The following is a 17,102-nucleotide window of genomic DNA, read 5'->3' as shown; positions in this document are numbered from 1 at the left end:
ATTCTGAATTCATCTTTACTGATTAAGAGGCAATCAAATTGTATATACTACAGTCCAGATGAAGTCTCAGAACTGCACTACGGCACTCCTACTCCAAAAGCCCTGCCTTCTTCTCTTCAAAGTTCGGGCTTGGATCCTCCATCACAGTTCTGTAAATTCATATCAGGAAGTTCTGACTTTGTCACATTGTCACTTCATTCAATCTTGCAGGTGTTCATGCAATACTACACATTTTCTGCTCACATGTCAACTTTAACTGTCAAAATGCCTGGGTTGCTTTATCTCTTGACTTACGCAATTCCTTTCTGCTTGCCCAATCCAACAAGTTAAGCTTATTGACCAGTGTGGCTGGCAACACTGCAGTACAGGGGAAAAGATGCTTCCAGCAGACAAGGCAAATTTATAGACAGTTGAGTAGACCACCTTCCACCACCTACAGAATCATTTGCCCTCTGATGAGGAACACCAATACTTAAGTAGCTGTGCAGAAAACAAGGATCCACTGAAAGACCAGTGAAGATCTACATTATTTCTACAAAGTGGTTTATCTTTTGCCTTTACAGAAAAAATTTAGATTTTTACATAAGCTCTACATTTTTTGTCAAAAAAAAAAGGCATAAAGTATTTAAATATCAACATACACCTCCTAACAGAAAGATTTCTGATTGTCCAACCAAACCCAGTTTCTGTCCTAGCTGGTCTGATATCAGTCTACAATCCCATGAGCTGCTGCACTGCCCTGAGCCTGCATGCTGCTTTACGGGTACTGCCAAAGCCCTTGCACAGGGCACTGCAAGCCCCTTTTTAGCTGAGCTGTCAATATACATCATGGGAGATTCAGTCTGGCAAAAGGCACCGATGCCTGGAGCACCTGTATTGTAACTTCCAACAGGCACCCCAGTAACTGAAAAGACAGAACAGAAACACCGCATTTGGAATTTCAAGTTCTTTCAGTCTAAATAAAGTGTTGTTATTCTTTCCAACTTTTATTTTGGGATTGTTTATTCCCTAAAATATTTCAGCTTTATGCAGTGGCTAGGCACAAGCCATCAGCACCAAAAATAATGAAATTTTAGTCCTTACCAGGGGGGAATACAGTTACATGCCTTCTCACATGAGGTAATTTGCACTGTATCAGTGGTTCAAACTTTTATTTAAGTTAGTGCTCTATCTTGGTCACAGGTTAAGAGATAACTGCCTTTTCAAACCCAGAATTCTCTTGACAACTGTTCCAGATTTAAATATTTTTTTTTTCCCCAAAACGCCTATGGATCATTAATCAAGACAGCACAGATAGCACCGCTATACAATTCTAAGAAGTTACACTGAAATATTTAGTTGAAATTAAAAATAGAAAAACATTCAACTGAAAAACACTTACAGGCTCTGTTAAAGTTGTATCTTTTTCCAGGAACTGTACAACACAATAGGCAAGCTAGAATGTAAGTCATATGATTATTTAGTTTAAACAGACACTGTTTAGACATTGCAGCATAACTAAATATCACAACTTAAAATGGAAGCACTTCAGATCAGGACAGGGGCAGGGGGAACCCAACCCAAACCCACCCCAGTGCAGCCATTTTAAATTCTTTCAAACTAAACAAAACAGCAATTAAAGCAGCAAGATATACAGGCCTGCTCTATCTTACAAAAACTTCCTGCATACCAAAAATGTGGTGGTGGGGTTTTTTTTTTTTCATCCTAGAAGAAAATTGCTTTTAAGCTTGACAGATATTTCCCTAACTCAGATCCAGTATCCAGACAGATCTGTCTCAACATCAATTCCTGTATTAACATTACAAAACTCTAATTTTCAAACATCTATACTGGAGTAAAGAAGGTGATACTTTCAGTCAAAAAAAATGTTTTAGAACAGGACTGACTGAGCAGATATTGCTGAAGTAATAGACATCTGCAGCATGCAACATTCAGTGATAAGACTACAGGTGAAAAAATTTTAACATATTACATGGCCACAAGAGATCAGGCAGCATCTGTCCAGCTGAGTACCCTGTCCTCAGCAATGGCCAACAACAAATGCCTGTGCAAGAGTTTATGAAGTGGGGAAAGCATAATGTGATTAAGTCACCAGCATGCTTTCCCAGCCTCTAGTGATTTCTGTCCAGGGGTCTTCTCAGGCCAAAGTGTGATGATAGATGTTATATAATTGCTTATTGTTTGGTTACATAGCACGTAGTTAAGGAACAACCATACCTCTGCCCAGTACAGAAACCATACAATAATCCTATTACTACAGTAGTTACAAACCTAGATTCCATTAAGACTGATTTTAAGAAGTCACAGTACTTTTCATCTCACAATATAAAGCAAAGAAAAATTATTTACATGCATTACATGTAAATTTCAATACTTAGGATGCTTGAATTCAAGCACTACCTTTCCATTATTTTTTTTTAATCTGTTACCCCAAAGCAGAAAATTACAATGCTGTAATTACAAGAGGTCTAGTTTATTTTTTACCCTAAGGCTAAGGATGTATATGTGTAGATTCAAAAAATAATTAATGTCACACATTAATCTCATGAAATCCCATTATATATATTGTACAGTAACGCTTTATTGTTCAAAGACAAAGACTTAATTTAGCTTTACAGCTTCAACTTTAAAGGGTAGGCTAAACTTGTGCTGTAGCAACAAAGCAAGCAGGCCACTCCTGATTGCAGAGTAGATTTAACACTTGTTTACACCTTCAGGGTAACACAGAAACAGAGTGCAAACTGCATGTGGCACTAATAGTTTATAAGGGATGGATGAGTAGCCTGGTCAGCAAGCCAAATGCTACTTTCTGGTACACAGTACAGCTGAATTAATAGGACCCTTTCAGTTACCGATGAACCAGATTACACATATCATGAAGAAAAGGACAGCGTGCTGTACTGACCTATTGATGAGAAAATCTTTGGCAAGTCCCTTTCATACCACTGACTCATTCCATGAAGCAGCCTATTGCATAGCAATAAACCACAAACACAAGTGATTTAATTAAAGTAAAATTTTATATGAGAATTAGGAATTAACTGAGCTCTTAACTTGATCCTGTTTATAGGCTACATAGTCATAGTGTCACTTGAACTAGAAACTCATCTCCTTGTATCTTTAGTCTATAAGGAGCTGTATTAGTGACTGAAGTTCACAAAGCAAGTTTTTAATTAGCCACAGCAGAATTACTTGCAAGTTTGCATCAAATGTATTCAATAGTCAAGTGCCATATGTCTGGAAAGGATATACATTATTCCTCAAATAAAATTCTGAACGTCTGTGCAAAGTATAAGAATGGAAGGCAAATGAAGAACTGCAGCATTTGGACCGCATGTCATGGATTTACATAATTTCTAGCTGATCCACTGATCCTGCTATACATTCCTGCCATTTATATGCATTATTCTCCTCCCCTCCCTGTCACTGGTATGGTTTTAGTAATAAAAAAGCACTTCTGAAATAAGTACCTGGCCATACCCAAGGTTCCTTTATACACAGCATTTAGGTTACACAAAGGAAGTGGTAACAGCACAAGCTCCTGGGATTCAATGACGTTTAAAGTGTGACAAGACTAGCTTCCCCCTTCAGCTGACATAAGTGACTTGCTGTTATACTCTTTCACTTTTAATATATGCTAAATATCTCAAAATTAACGTTTAGACATAAGATCTGTAAGATCTTTTAAAAAAAGTAACTGATTTTGCAAATATTTTGGAATATTGATACAACACATACTGCTTTAAATTTCATTAGTTTCAAATGCAAATACAAAAAACCCCCAATACTCAAAAATAGGCAAAAGCTTACCTGTGCATGAAACAAAGCTAATCCCTTTGCAGTATGCATGGGAATCAGAACTTTCATAAGGAACTGTTTGTGTTCTGCTTTCAGTGGCAGTGCAAAACCATTGATAATACTGAAAACACGAATAAGCAGGATTTATTTTTATTAAAAAATAGCTTTTTCTTAGCAAGTCAAGAATTTCTGTAAATTTAAGAGACACTCCATTTCTAATCCAATTTCTAAACCTGATTATTTTGAAGCCATAACTCTACATATGCAAAGCCTTTAAAGTGTTGGTATCATGCAAGTTCAGACTCTTGGTAGGAATACCAGAGAACCATAGTAGAAGTCAAATAATACTCATTAGATGAGTCTTTTTATCATGACCTCCATTAAGTAAAGTCATCTACAGTAAGTCTTGCTGTCTAACCAGTAATATTTATAAAATTGTCTACTGTGAAATATATGTGACAGTTTAGAAAAAACAGTAAAATACTACCACAAAAACCTTCAAAGTTCAAAATTAATGAAATAACGTCAAAAAGGACAACTAAAAAACCGTAGCACTTACAAGGCTTTCCTGAATAGAATTTAAAGAAAACAGCCTGCTGATTAAAGCATTTCATTCAGCATAAGGGCAAAAGTTAACATTAATTTTCTGAATGTCATCTATCAGCTATAAGATAAGCAAGAGTAGACATTCCTCAGACTCTTGAGAAATATTTTGCCAGTCATTTTTAAAACTTGCACTGAAAAAAGAACAATTTACACTCTATACCCTAATTTGATATTCACATGGTAAACCAGACAGTATTAGATTATATAGGTGACTGCACTTCATCACTCATTACTGTAATAATTCTCTTCCTTCCCTCCACTCCCAAAGCAAGAAAGATGAACACCCACAATAACATTTTATATTTTGTGTCAGATCACACGTACCTTCCTAATATCTCAAGAAGTTCAGCAACACCATTGAAGTGCTCTGTTTCATATATAAACCTGTTATGAAAAAGCACAACCATCAAAAATCAAAACGGAAGATCTGAGATTCCAAAGAAATAACCTTCAATAAGTTTCAAATATTTGAAAGTCAGATCACAGACCAAAGCCAGGCCTTTTACTTCAAGAATCAATCACTGCAGACCCAAACCATGAAGGCAAGATAAAGTATTGCTCAACCTAGTCATAAACACACACACAGATATATACAGCATACCTGAGGAAAATGTTGTTGATCTGTTTCCTGATGAATGCTCTTAAACCAAGGAATTTTCCATAAATTCGATGAAGAACTGTCTTTAGGAAATCACGTTCTCGTGGGTCTTCACTATCAAATAGCTCCAACAACTTTAAAAATTAAATTGAAATTTATTACTTTTGGAAGACTTGAATTTTGTTATGTTACTAGCCAATTTGAATTTTATCTTTAATTTACATCAGAAACATTAGAATCAGTTTAACCAAAAATTTTGATTGGATGTCAATATTATATTTTCAAAATTAGAATTTCAATAAAGCTGATTATTTGTTAAAAACACCCAGAAGCTGCATTTCCTTCAAAAGTCTGTATAAAACAGACAAAGCCATTCCAACAACTATCACACTACCAAAACGAAATGAAATTGTAAGAATGAGACTATGAAACCTCAGGTAAGCAGTTTACACTTGGTCTTTAAGAGATCTGAATGAATCAAACTCATGTCAGATATTTACAATTTCTTAATTAAAATCCTGTATTGCTCATCTCAAAAAGCTGCTTGTGTCTTGAAGGTTAAGCAAAAGCATTCCTATACAAGATAATTCACAATTAATGATTTAATATGGCAGGGATCACAAAGTAAGCATAAAATATGTAATTATGAACCAATTCTCTGCTAATACAGACTAAATGCCGCAATAAACTAGCAAGATTTTCATGCATTTTTTTCTTCTAGAGTTTTCAAAGACCATACTCACTTGAAGACATCAAAAGATATTCTAGTCCCATTACAAACCACTACTTTAGTAACTTTTTTCCCCTGCATGTCCAAGTAAGAGTGTATTCAGAAATGCTACCTGCACTAAACAAGTTAGTAACTTAGCTCAAGCAGTCACTACAGTCTCCTGCTCAGTCCAGGTCTGTGAGCTTAGGTATCTTTACACCAAGCAGAAGAATGGCTGGAAACAGCTGTTGAGGAACTTTGTTTGGGCTCATTTCATTTTTATATTTAGAAGGAATTTCTTGGGATCACTACTCCACTTTTTTTTTCCCATATATAGCTAGCTGTTCATTGCATTGCCTTGTACTCTAGAAAAAGATCAAGTGAAATGTCAGGAATTGCAACTCTTCAACATGGCTTTTAAGAACCATGGGTCAATTAGTAAATTGGATAGCCACAGCTAAATCTTGTGGAAATAAAACAGAATAAACCACCTATAAACAAGAACACTAAAACCAAACAAGTAGAAATTAAATGCAGTCACTGAAGGTTGGGAGGGAAAGTGTCATCTATAGTTTTATTCTTCATTGCTGTACTGTGACGGCCTGCCAGCACTTGCTCTTCAGATACTGAGCTTTTCTTCAACAAACAAGTATTCTGACATGGTAAAAAAATCCCCACTGAGTTAACCTCGGACAAAAATTTTTTATAGTATTCTACCGCCTAATGCCTTAAGAAGTTATATTTAAAATGAAATCTCACTTCACTTTCCTGCTCATGTGTACTTTACATGGTGAAGCATGGTTTTCCTATCTACTTTCTTATTTGATTCTCCTTCTGTGGTTACCAGACAATAATAAAGAGAATGACACTACCTAGTCATAAGTCAGCAGATGTTGTAACACATTTAATGTACAGTAAGTACCTGAACTTTTTACAGGAAAAAAGTTTGCTGTAAGTTTTCCCCAGATAAATCTATGAAAAAAACCCCAGACATAAAAGCACAACGACAATTTAATTCGCATATTGTTGACCCAATTGGAAACAAGCTACAAATCATTAAAAACACAACTTGTATTTACACATTACAACTATCTTACACTGCAAAGCACTGAGGTCAATACGTGAAAACAAAAAGTTTCTGAAGTTACTAATATAGCCTGTTACATATAGCCTGTGTGGTATGATGTGCTGTTTATTTAGTGTTTGGCAGAATCCACTGTTGGAAAAACTAAAATTTAGCCCTCTGTCAACAAAAAACCTTTAATACCTCCTTAGCTTTACAGTCATCTGATAAGTTAGGCCTGAGAGATGAGCTTTAAATCTTGGGGTGGGAAAACTCTCTACTTACCTGCTGTACAAATTTCTGGTCAATATATCGCTTTGCAATGCTAGGCTGAAAATCTGGGCTCTCCAAAAACCTCAGGAAAAATTCATACACCAACTACAAACATTGAAATGAAAATTTTGAAGTTAGTAAGTATAACATAACACAGATTTCAGCCCCACCACCACCACGACGTCAGTGGGAACTATTCACATGCTTAAAAGGTACATAAGGAAACCAAAACCTAACACATCACTGCTCAATCACAGCCTCTACTGGCATTTACTGAAAGAATTACAGTAAGTATCAAGAACACTTTACTTCCCAGAAGAGTCAAAGCTTAATAAATTATCTACTGAAAATATCACTATTAGACAAAAAACAAGTATATATTCACATTTCCTACTACATTAAGAATTTATTATGAAGAAATAAGTTACCAAACACTTATAAACACTGAGGGTAAAATTAAGTGCTCTAACATCACATAATTCCTTAAACAGGTGAAGAAAAGTCTGCTAACTATGTGTTCCTGAAATTAAGTTTCAACTGCAAACTCCAAAAATGAATACACAGAAACCTAAAAGTTTGGCTTAACATTAGGTTTCCATATCCTGGACACTCAATTCATAGAACCATTTAGGTTAGAAAAGACCTTTAAGAACGTCTAGTACGACTGTAAACCTGACACGGTCGAGTCCACCACTAAACCATGTCCCTAAGCACCACATGTACACATCTTTTAAATACCTTCAGGAATGGTAACTCAGCCACTTCCCTGAGCAGCCTGTTCCAGTGCTTTACAATCCTTTCAGTGAAGAAATTTTTCCTCAAATCCAATCTAAACCTCCCCAGCACAACTTGAGGCAGTTTCTTCTTGTCCTATCACTTGTCACTTGGGAGAAGAGACCAACACCCACAACAGGACACTGCAGATTTATCTTCAACATCCTTCATATTTTGTAGTATATTATTTCTACTGAGTTTAAGTCCCCATTTGCTGTGATCCCACAATGCCCACAGATGGAAAAACAGACAGGAGATAGAGCTAGCAAGGGCCTGAGGTAGAGGAGAGGCATAAAGAAGCCAGAGCACAAATCCCATATTTTGGGGTTCATCAGAAGTCCAAGACACAAAATAGTGCACTTGCACAACAATGGCAGATTTATAAGATACACACAGGGCATCTCTTAAGCAAGACAGAACTGAGAGGAAAGATGTCTTACGTTTAAGATACATTCAGAGCTGCTGATATTCTCAACACCTATTTCTGAACTCCACATTAGCTGAACAACTGATCAGTAATAATATTAAAATGCAATTTAGATACGTACAGACATCGCTGATTAGACTTCTAAACAAAACCCACACAGAGCTCTAGTCATACTCACAGGCATGTATTTCAATTATTACCACTGAGTGCTTATTAAACTGAGAGCCAACACCTGAGTAATTCATAATTATAATTATGAAGTTCACTTGAGAGAATTGCTTGACAATAAGTACTTTTTATCTAGAACATTTGAGACGGCAGCTACTTATGCATCGCCTCAAGGAGGGTATGTTGTATCTGCAAAGCAGCTCAGAAACACAAGTTCCCCTTTACTCTTTCTTCCCTTCTCACAAAGCTTAACAAGAGCTTTTCATATCAGCAGTTTAAATGTACACAAATTCCATGTAACTGTATTAAAACTCAAGCTTCTCTGTACAGCCTTAATTTGTTGTCTTGTACATAAACACAATAACACACATTTGCAAAATAGACAACAACATAGGACAGAATTTTTAAAAACTTGGTAATACAATCCAATAGTGTAATTTTAAATAGTTCCATACTCTACAGTCCATCTCAGAAGATCAAACATGACTATTTAATATCTTCATCAGTGACATGGAGAGTGGGATTGAGCGCACGCTCAGCAAGTTTGCCGACAACACCAAGCTGTGTGGTTCGGTTGACAGGCTGGAGGGAAGGGATGTGCCATCCAGAGGGACCTGGACAGGCTGGAGAGCTGGGACCCTGCAAACCTCACGAAGTTCAGCAAGGCCAAGTGTGAGGTTCTGCACATGGGTCAGGGTAACCCCCAGTATCAATACACGCTGGGAGATGAAGGGATTGAGAACAGCCCTGCAGAGAAGGACTTGGGGGTCCTGGTGGATGAAAAACTGAACATGACCCAGCAACATGCTCTCGCAGCCCAGAAAGCCAACTGTATCCTGGGCTGCATCAAGAGAAGTGTGGCCAGCAGGTCAAGGGAAAGGATTCTCCCCCTCTACTCTGCTCTGGTGAGACCCCCTCTGCAGTGCTGTGTCCAGCTCTAGGGCCCCCAACATAAGGACACAGACCTACTCAAGCTGGTCCAGAAGGAACATGAAGATGATCGGAGGGCTGGAGCACCTCCCCTATAAGGACAGGCTGAGAGAGTTGGGATTGTTCAGCCTGGAGAAAAGGCAGCTCTGGGGAGACCTTATTGCAGCCCTTCAGTAATTAAAGAGGGCTTATAAGAAAGACAGGGACAGACTTTTTAGTAGAGTCTGTTAAAATAGGACAAAAGGGAATGGTTTTAAACTAGAAGAGGGTAGATTCAGGCTAGATATAAGGAATATATATAAATAATTTTTACAGTGAGGGTGGTGAAACACTGGAACAAGTTACCCAGAGAGGTTGTAGATGCTCCAACTCTGGAAACATTCAAGGTCAGGCTGGATGGGGCCCTGAGCAACCTGGTCTAGTTGAACATGTCCCTGCTTACTGCAGGAGTAAGATCACCTTGGAACTGGTGATCTTTTAAAGGTCTCTTCCAGCCCAAACCATTTTATTATTCCACTGATCTTTTTCAAGCTAGAAACTAGATAAATTCATTAGTGATTTGTATTGAAATGGGAAACACAGGGGAGGAGAACAGTTATTAGTACAGCTTCATAAGGATTAATTTTGGAATTAAATTTCTGTATTAAATATTTCTATCAGTGACCACAACACAGAATATTCACATATGATAATTGCTTAGATGATGCAATGATATCAGAAACTACCACCAGGGAAAAAAAAAAAAAAAAGGAAGGAAAAAAGTATGTGAGGTTATCAATAAGAAAAAGGGCAAGTTGACCCTGAAGGCCTGGAGTAATAAATACAGGATGAAACTCAAGGATTGCAAAGTCACAGTTAGAAATCCAAGAAAAAGCTTTGCTAAGCATTTGCAAGCCTTTAGGCTAAGAAAGGGTTAACCATAGGATGACTAATATCCATCTACACAATGAAGCGACAGATGAAAACCTGAGTTATTCCAGGAAGATACTGACAGCACAGATGTAAAAGCAGAGTCCTACACATGCTTGAGAAAATTTATTCAAACCTGACAGGATAGAGAGAAGGAGCCACTAGAATTGTCATGGGACAGAGCACCTTACACAAGTGAAGATTAAATTGGGATGTTTTGTTTTCCCTAAAGGACAGGGGGAGGAAGGACAATTATGGCTTCTTTCCATAAATAGATATGGGGACTGTGATAAACGTCAAGCAGGAGAACCAAGTTAAAGCATAGCGCTGTAACATCTCAGTACAAACTGTCCCAGATTAAGTTTAGGGTATCAATTGGGACCAAAACCAAGGTACATATTATCTATAAAATAGAATAAGTCAATATTAATGCAAGATTCTCAATATATGATGACAAATTAATCAGTTACATATCTAATTTCTAATACAGGGAGAGTATGTATTAGTAACTACTTGAATGCTTCATATAAACACATGCAATTCCAGAACCACAATTGCTGCTATTGTTCTTAAAGAGTTTTCAGAAAAACAAAATTTAGTGCTCAAAAAAATCCAGTTTCTGAGCAGTTTCACAGAGAAGTTTTGTGCACCAGAGTATTTATGCAGTTCTGATGCTTACTGAATCATTTAGCAACCTGATAATTTGTATCCCTGCTCCTAGAACATGTACAGCTGCTAAAAGGTATCAAATAACTTTGGAAATCCTTGGGAGCCTTGGGAAATTCATGAAGCTTTATCTGAGGCATTTCAGGAAGCAAGCTGCAGTGGCCATTGCTGGATAGTCAGCCTCTCCCTTCTCCTGCATGCTAATGTTTGCAAATTTAGAAGCATACAACAACTACTATCAACTAGGGGGACAAGAATGGATTCTAGTCACAACAGATACCAACCAAAACCAACAGGTATGTTCAACTTCCAGTTTAACTGAAGCATTACCACTGGAAATACTAAATCAGGGGAGAACTATTGGATTTAGCCATTTGGGTTCTCAAAATTGGTCTGCTTGGGTCAAAGAGCTATGAAATAACATTCCTATTACTTTGGTGATTCAATCTTCTTTCTTGCAGAGACCACTAGAATATTACTGCTTTAAGCTACCAATTCCAACAACTCTGCAACTCCCCAGGCTTCAGAATACACAGTGGCTTTAACGCCACTGTGTACATTCAACCTAGCTTAGCTGTTACAAACCACCTTGAGCATAGCTTTAAAGCAATGTCTTTCAAGCAGCACTCATTTTACTTGAACGTCCAGAGTCTTTTGTTGTGACTACACACACTGGCAACTTATTAAGCCACTATCATGTTATTTTATAGAGAAATTCAACCAGAGTAGGGATTCAGATTTTTTCTTCTCCCTCCTAGAAAACTGGCTACCTGAATTCTGAATTTGTTTTTAAGTGAGCAATCACAAATCACAGGCAGGAAAACATCCATGCCTGCCTGCCAGCAGTTCTTTAGACTATACCAAAAGTAGTTAACGGGTTCTGATGGGTGCAGGGGGGAATGGATGTGTACAACCCCTTCCTCCATACACAAAATCTGACACTTCCAGCAGCTCTGTGCTCCTGGAAGGCAATTAGTCAGTTATCCAACTCACTTCTACCATCGAGTAGCACATAAACTGTAAAAGAAAGGAGAGGAAAACACAAACTGTTCCCACTGTGCTGCAATGAGCAATCTATTCCAAGCACAGGGTGAACAACCAATGCAGGCAAGGGAAATCCACAATCAATGATCAGACAGCCCTGGCCAAACCTCATTTAGAAAAAGGCAGAGGAAAAAGCTGAAAATAAAATTTCAGATAATACCACAGGCTATGAATCTATCAGTTTCTCTTAGACAAGCCTAAAGCACAAGTGAACTGGATGTAGAAACCACAAGTCTTTTTCTATAAAAAGAACTATAGTTTACTTATGACCTGAAGTGAACTGAGCTAACATTTGCAAGTTTTACTCCTGAGAGACAGGGGCATTTTTAGGTCAGTCAGTAGTGACATCATCTATAAGACATATTTGCATAGCCCTTGTGTGCCCTCCCACCCACTACAAAAATCAAGCTTCTCATCTAGTTCAGTTATAGCTATTTCTCCTATGAATTAGAATCAACCACGTATAAGATAATAATCACAGCTTTTAACCTACTTTCTGTGATAAACTGTTTCTTACTTGGTGTAAGTCTCAAATACTATCCTGAACATGTACTTTTTATAGCCAATATTAGAGGTCCAGTTTTTAAATAAGAGCATTTGTTGATACATTAGAACTGTAATAATATAGGGATAGAGTAGCATTTTAACTCTTAAGAGAGGGGAGAGAATGGTATCCAGATGTGCAGTAGCTATTAATCTTCCACCCACTACTAGGAGTTGCTACATAAATTTAACAGATACTACTTATACAAATTCATCAACAAAGTACCCGAGATATCAACTTGGATGATTACAAATTATTTCAGTTTCTTCAACGTTTAACAGTTACTTGAAAAAGAATAAAAATTCAGCCGTATTGCAAGTAAATCACGTGATTGATACAGCAATGCTGTAAAAGTCACGAGACTAGCACAGGAGTGCAACAATAGAATAACTAACCAACTGTTACCAAACAACAACGCCAATATTGTAAAGTTCTTGCATAAAGGAAGGGAAGAGGGTGGGAAGAAGGAGAATCTATTTCTTGCTCAAAAGACAAATAAAGGATATTACTGCATTTTTTGTTACCGTCACAAGAAACCGAACTGTTAACATGCACTTATATTTCACTGAAATCACACAAAAAAGTTGCTCAAGTGCAGAAAAGAAACCTCTTAAGTGAAGAACATAATTGCCTAAAATATCCATATATTTTAGACATGCATATACCACACTTCAACAGTGCAATCACTCCATTAAAAAAAAGTATTTAAGCACTTTGGAAGATTTACATTCTGCCATATTTATACATGTTAAGAACGCACCACTTTTTTCTCCCCTCCCAACTATAGAAACTCAATTATACTATAAAAGCCATTTTGATGTTCTTACCAAAGGCACAAAATTACTCCATTCACAGCTCTTGCCTTACAATAAGGCTTGAAAATAAAGGAACTGCATACCTGTATGTGGGGCCATGAGGCTTCAAGAGTTGGTTCATCTTCTTCTGGATCAAAATCTGGATTATCACTAGGTGGAAGTGTTCTGAAAATATTAGAACTAATCTGCAAGAGAAAAAAAAATATTAATTGTATAATTTTTTTTTATGTTTCCACAGATCACACTCAGCAAGGTACTGCTTTTACCCTAAAATTACATTTAAACAAAATCATCATCCAAAGGTCCGAAACAGGCCAATGACAATAATAAGAAAGTAACTTTTGTCTCAACTGTTTTACAAGTTTGTACCTAGACACGGTCATATTTAAAATTTTGCTCTGAAATCATTAAAGTTAAAAAAACCATTTCAGTTTACCCTTGTAAAGATTGATTTTTAAGTGTGACATTGAGAACTGAGGTTTTATATAACAAATACAGTATGATTAAACAGTTATTATTTACACTAAGCTCTCTTCACATGTAAGGCAGACAATCCCAAAAATACATCTAATTTTACAGTTCTTAATTTCAAGATATTTCTCACTTTCAAGTAGAACTGAAGAACTGTTTGCAATTTTTCAACTTTCATAATTTCAAGATGTTTCAAAGTTTTGGGAAGTCAGAAATATGTAACAATCGTAACTTTGTGATTTAACACAGAGTAACTTTGAAAAAAACCCAAGAAAAATAGCTACCAAGTTACTTTAAATACAATATAGTTAAATCAGTGTCAAAAGGGCAAGTTTAAAAAGGTTTCTTCAGGGATTTTTGAAGCATACAGAAGTCTGGATAGAAGACCAAGATGTCAAAAGTAAAATAATGTCATCTCTTCTGCCAGATGTAACATACTGCATTTTAAACCTCTAACATGAAAAAAGAGAACATGAAGTTAAATTCCCTTTTTGCATTTTCTACTGTTTATTCAGGAACATGTTTAGCCTAGCTTCTCCAAGCATCTTTCAAATTCTTTAGTCTTTTTGATCAAATCTGTTTCAAATAGCTGCTAATCATCCAAGCCTACTAAACACAAAAGAAAATCTTTGACAGTTTGCAGCAAATGCTACTGCACAGCTTCCATGAAGTCTCAGAGGTGTTTGAAGAATGTTGCAAAGGGACTTTAAAAGAAGTCATGCAGCTGGCTCTGCACAGAAGAATCATTTGCCTCATTAAACAAGATATCAAGCTATTGCATAAACTTTTCAGTTCCTCCTGTGCGCTTCATTCTATGTCCTGTCACTGTCTCCTGTTGGTACACGGGAAAGCTGCAGATGCTGCTGCTCTAGAGTAGAAGGGCAATGACGGTCTGTATGGATGGACACTACAGCAGTCTCCTAGTTTACTGCATAGCAGAAAAAACCCCAAACAAACAATACAGTTGTCCTTTAAGATTGTGAACACAAAGGACTTGGGATTCTGGAGCACAAGAGAAACTGGCTGGGGAAAAGAAGGGGGAAATAGGAGTCTGAGAGAATGTGAACTGAAAATCAAGACACAATCCTGTTTCTGTTATTTGATATTGTCTACTCTTCTTGGGTATTCAGCAAAAACATCCAACATACAAATCAGTCCCCTATAGAGACTCCCCTACTTCTGCTTACAAGTTCTCTACTAACATTTCTTGAAAAATGCATCCTTTTATTTCTAGATGCTTCTTCCTGAACTGAACCTGCCAACCCTTTAGCACAGAACCTCAGTACAGAATGTAAAAATTTCAAATCCAAAACAAAAGGTACTAACTACTGAACATACTTCTGTAGCAGAAACAAAGAGCAAGCCTCTGGGCCAGACCTTTAGAAAACTAATTGCATGATTTTCAGAGTATTTTGTACTTCTACTAGCATTATCGGTCTCCTGAGACCATATGAAACTTAGAATAAACTATGTACCATTTTTATGTACCAGCCTGTGTCCCTAAAGAACAGGTTCATTTACTTCTTTATTTCTGAAATACTTCAGCTTCCTCTCTCTTGCCTCTTTCTAATGTATTGATCAAAAATGTGGTTTGGGTTAAAACCCCCATTGTTTTTGTACGGCAACTTCTCTATATCATCGTGGTGGTGCAATTCTTACCCCTCCCCGGACCTCCTTGTTGGGCTGCTTGGTGCTAGGTGTGATTCCACCCACCTCCCCCCCAAACTATACACCAATTTGTGGAGATAAGGACTGATAACGTTAAGGAGCCTGGCTCCTGCCCCTCCAGATTGCTCAGAAATGGTTATAACAGCTCATCACCTCCTAAAGGCCTGGCACACCTGTGCCTGGGAAGTGGTCAAACGGAAACAATTAACAGAGTTGCACATTCATCAAGTTCTTGTGCAACTGCTGGAAGGCACCAGAATACTTGGTTGTTCGAGGCAGGCCTGAGCAAAAGGTATTTGACAAAAGTCAATTATCTTGGACCCTATAAATTGTGACCACAAGGGAGACCCTTTGAGCTCTCCTGGATCTCTGCGGGCCTGTGACCAGCATCTCCCCTGAGCTGGGACGCCTCTCAGGTACCAACACCCTTAAAGTGTTGATAGCTCGGAAGGCCAGAGTGAAATCAACCCACTGGAGTCTCAATTATCACCTGTTGAGGAATGCCAAGGCATTGTGAGTAGCTCTAAACTCGAGAAGAGGGAAATTTTACTTTGAGCTACCTTCTCTTTCACCCGTTCTTTCTCTGCTTACTGGTGTGTGGGTACATACTTCATTCTACTGGATCCGAATACTTTTATCACTGTGTGTTTGTACGTTTGTGTTCATTCTACTGGATCCAAATACTTTTATGTGTTTGTACGTTTGTGTATGCGCATGCACATATGTATAGATTAAGATACCATGAAGTAAGGTAGTGTGAATCTTGTCATCCTAGAATCTGTAAATAAGTCACTATTTATATAACATCCTCTAAATTATTTTTGTAAATGATCAATTGCTGTTATTTATTGATAAATCTAAAATTCCTGTTAAGTCATTACTGTGTTAATACTCTCACTCGTGACAATCCTCATATTATTTAAAATACCCCTTCTTCCTTCTTAAGTGGGGTCTTATGTCTGAGAAATACAAATAATAAAAGGCTTTTACAGCTGGATAGGTTTCCAGGCAAACCCAGCATCAGCTTTCTAAATTAAATTTCAAAGTTTTGCGAAAGTGACATCTGAAAATGTGCCAGTTAATGTGTTAAGATATAGCAATTACGTTTCATTAAAAAGAAGCAGCCTCTTGTACTTCCCAAGGAGCTAAGCAATTGGACAGACCCTAGATTCTATTCCAACTTTTAAGCATGCAGATACCTGATGTTTTTTGAAATTTTGAATTCATAGCTTGTGCAAGCCTCTAGGACAATCTCATTTACACTGGATTTTTATATGCTTGTGGGGAATGAGGGGAGGTTGGCAGGCACAAGGAGATGGAGGAGTAATACTGGAGGGACATTTCTATTATGCTTCCAAATCTGATAAAGGCTAGAGCTTTCTAACTTCCCAGGAAGCTTAAAAACCTATTCACAATGCCAAACCTTAATTTGCTGTTAGCTTCAGACTATAACTAAGAATTCCCAAACAGTGAAGACACTAGTTTTAGATGACCTAGAAAGAAGGTGCACAGATCGCTGTGCTACCCCTTCAACACTATTTGTAAGCAAAACTCTTCTTCAGTTCTTAATTCAAAGGCTTTGGAAGAAAAACAGTAGGAAAATCAGGTTGCCTGGGGCACCAAAAAGAACCTACAGCAT

The 17,102-nt window shown here is 37.3% G+C and overlaps 1 protein-coding gene across 1 annotated transcript in view; it reads right to left on the bottom strand.

Moving 5' to 3' along the window:
- Positions 1 to 17,102, bottom strand: part of PPP2R5A (protein phosphatase 2 regulatory subunit B'alpha) — a 46,926-nt gene that overhangs the window by 8,326 nt on the left and 21,498 nt on the right. The window contains exons 3-8 of the mRNA XM_074897171.1: positions 13,408 to 13,509; positions 7,060 to 7,152; positions 5,006 to 5,136; positions 4,729 to 4,788; positions 3,811 to 3,919; positions 1,382 to 1,435 (exon numbers count right to left, since the gene is read on the bottom strand). Of these exons, the coding sequence (XP_074753272.1) occupies positions 1,382 to 1,435; positions 3,811 to 3,919; positions 4,729 to 4,788; positions 5,006 to 5,136; positions 7,060 to 7,152; positions 13,408 to 13,509 (549 nt within the window). The remainder of the gene's footprint in view (positions 1 to 1,381; positions 1,436 to 3,810; positions 3,920 to 4,728; positions 4,789 to 5,005; positions 5,137 to 7,059; positions 7,153 to 13,407; positions 13,510 to 17,102) is intronic.

The sequence above is a fragment of the Athene noctua genome, chromosome 1, assembly GCF_965140245.1.
Source record: "Athene noctua chromosome 1, bAthNoc1.hap1.1, whole genome shotgun sequence".
NCBI classification, from domain to species: Eukaryota; Metazoa; Chordata; class Aves; order Strigiformes; family Strigidae; genus Athene; species Athene noctua.
The sequence above is the reverse complement of the archived record's forward strand: the minus strand, read 5'-3'. Positions and strand labels throughout refer to the sequence as shown.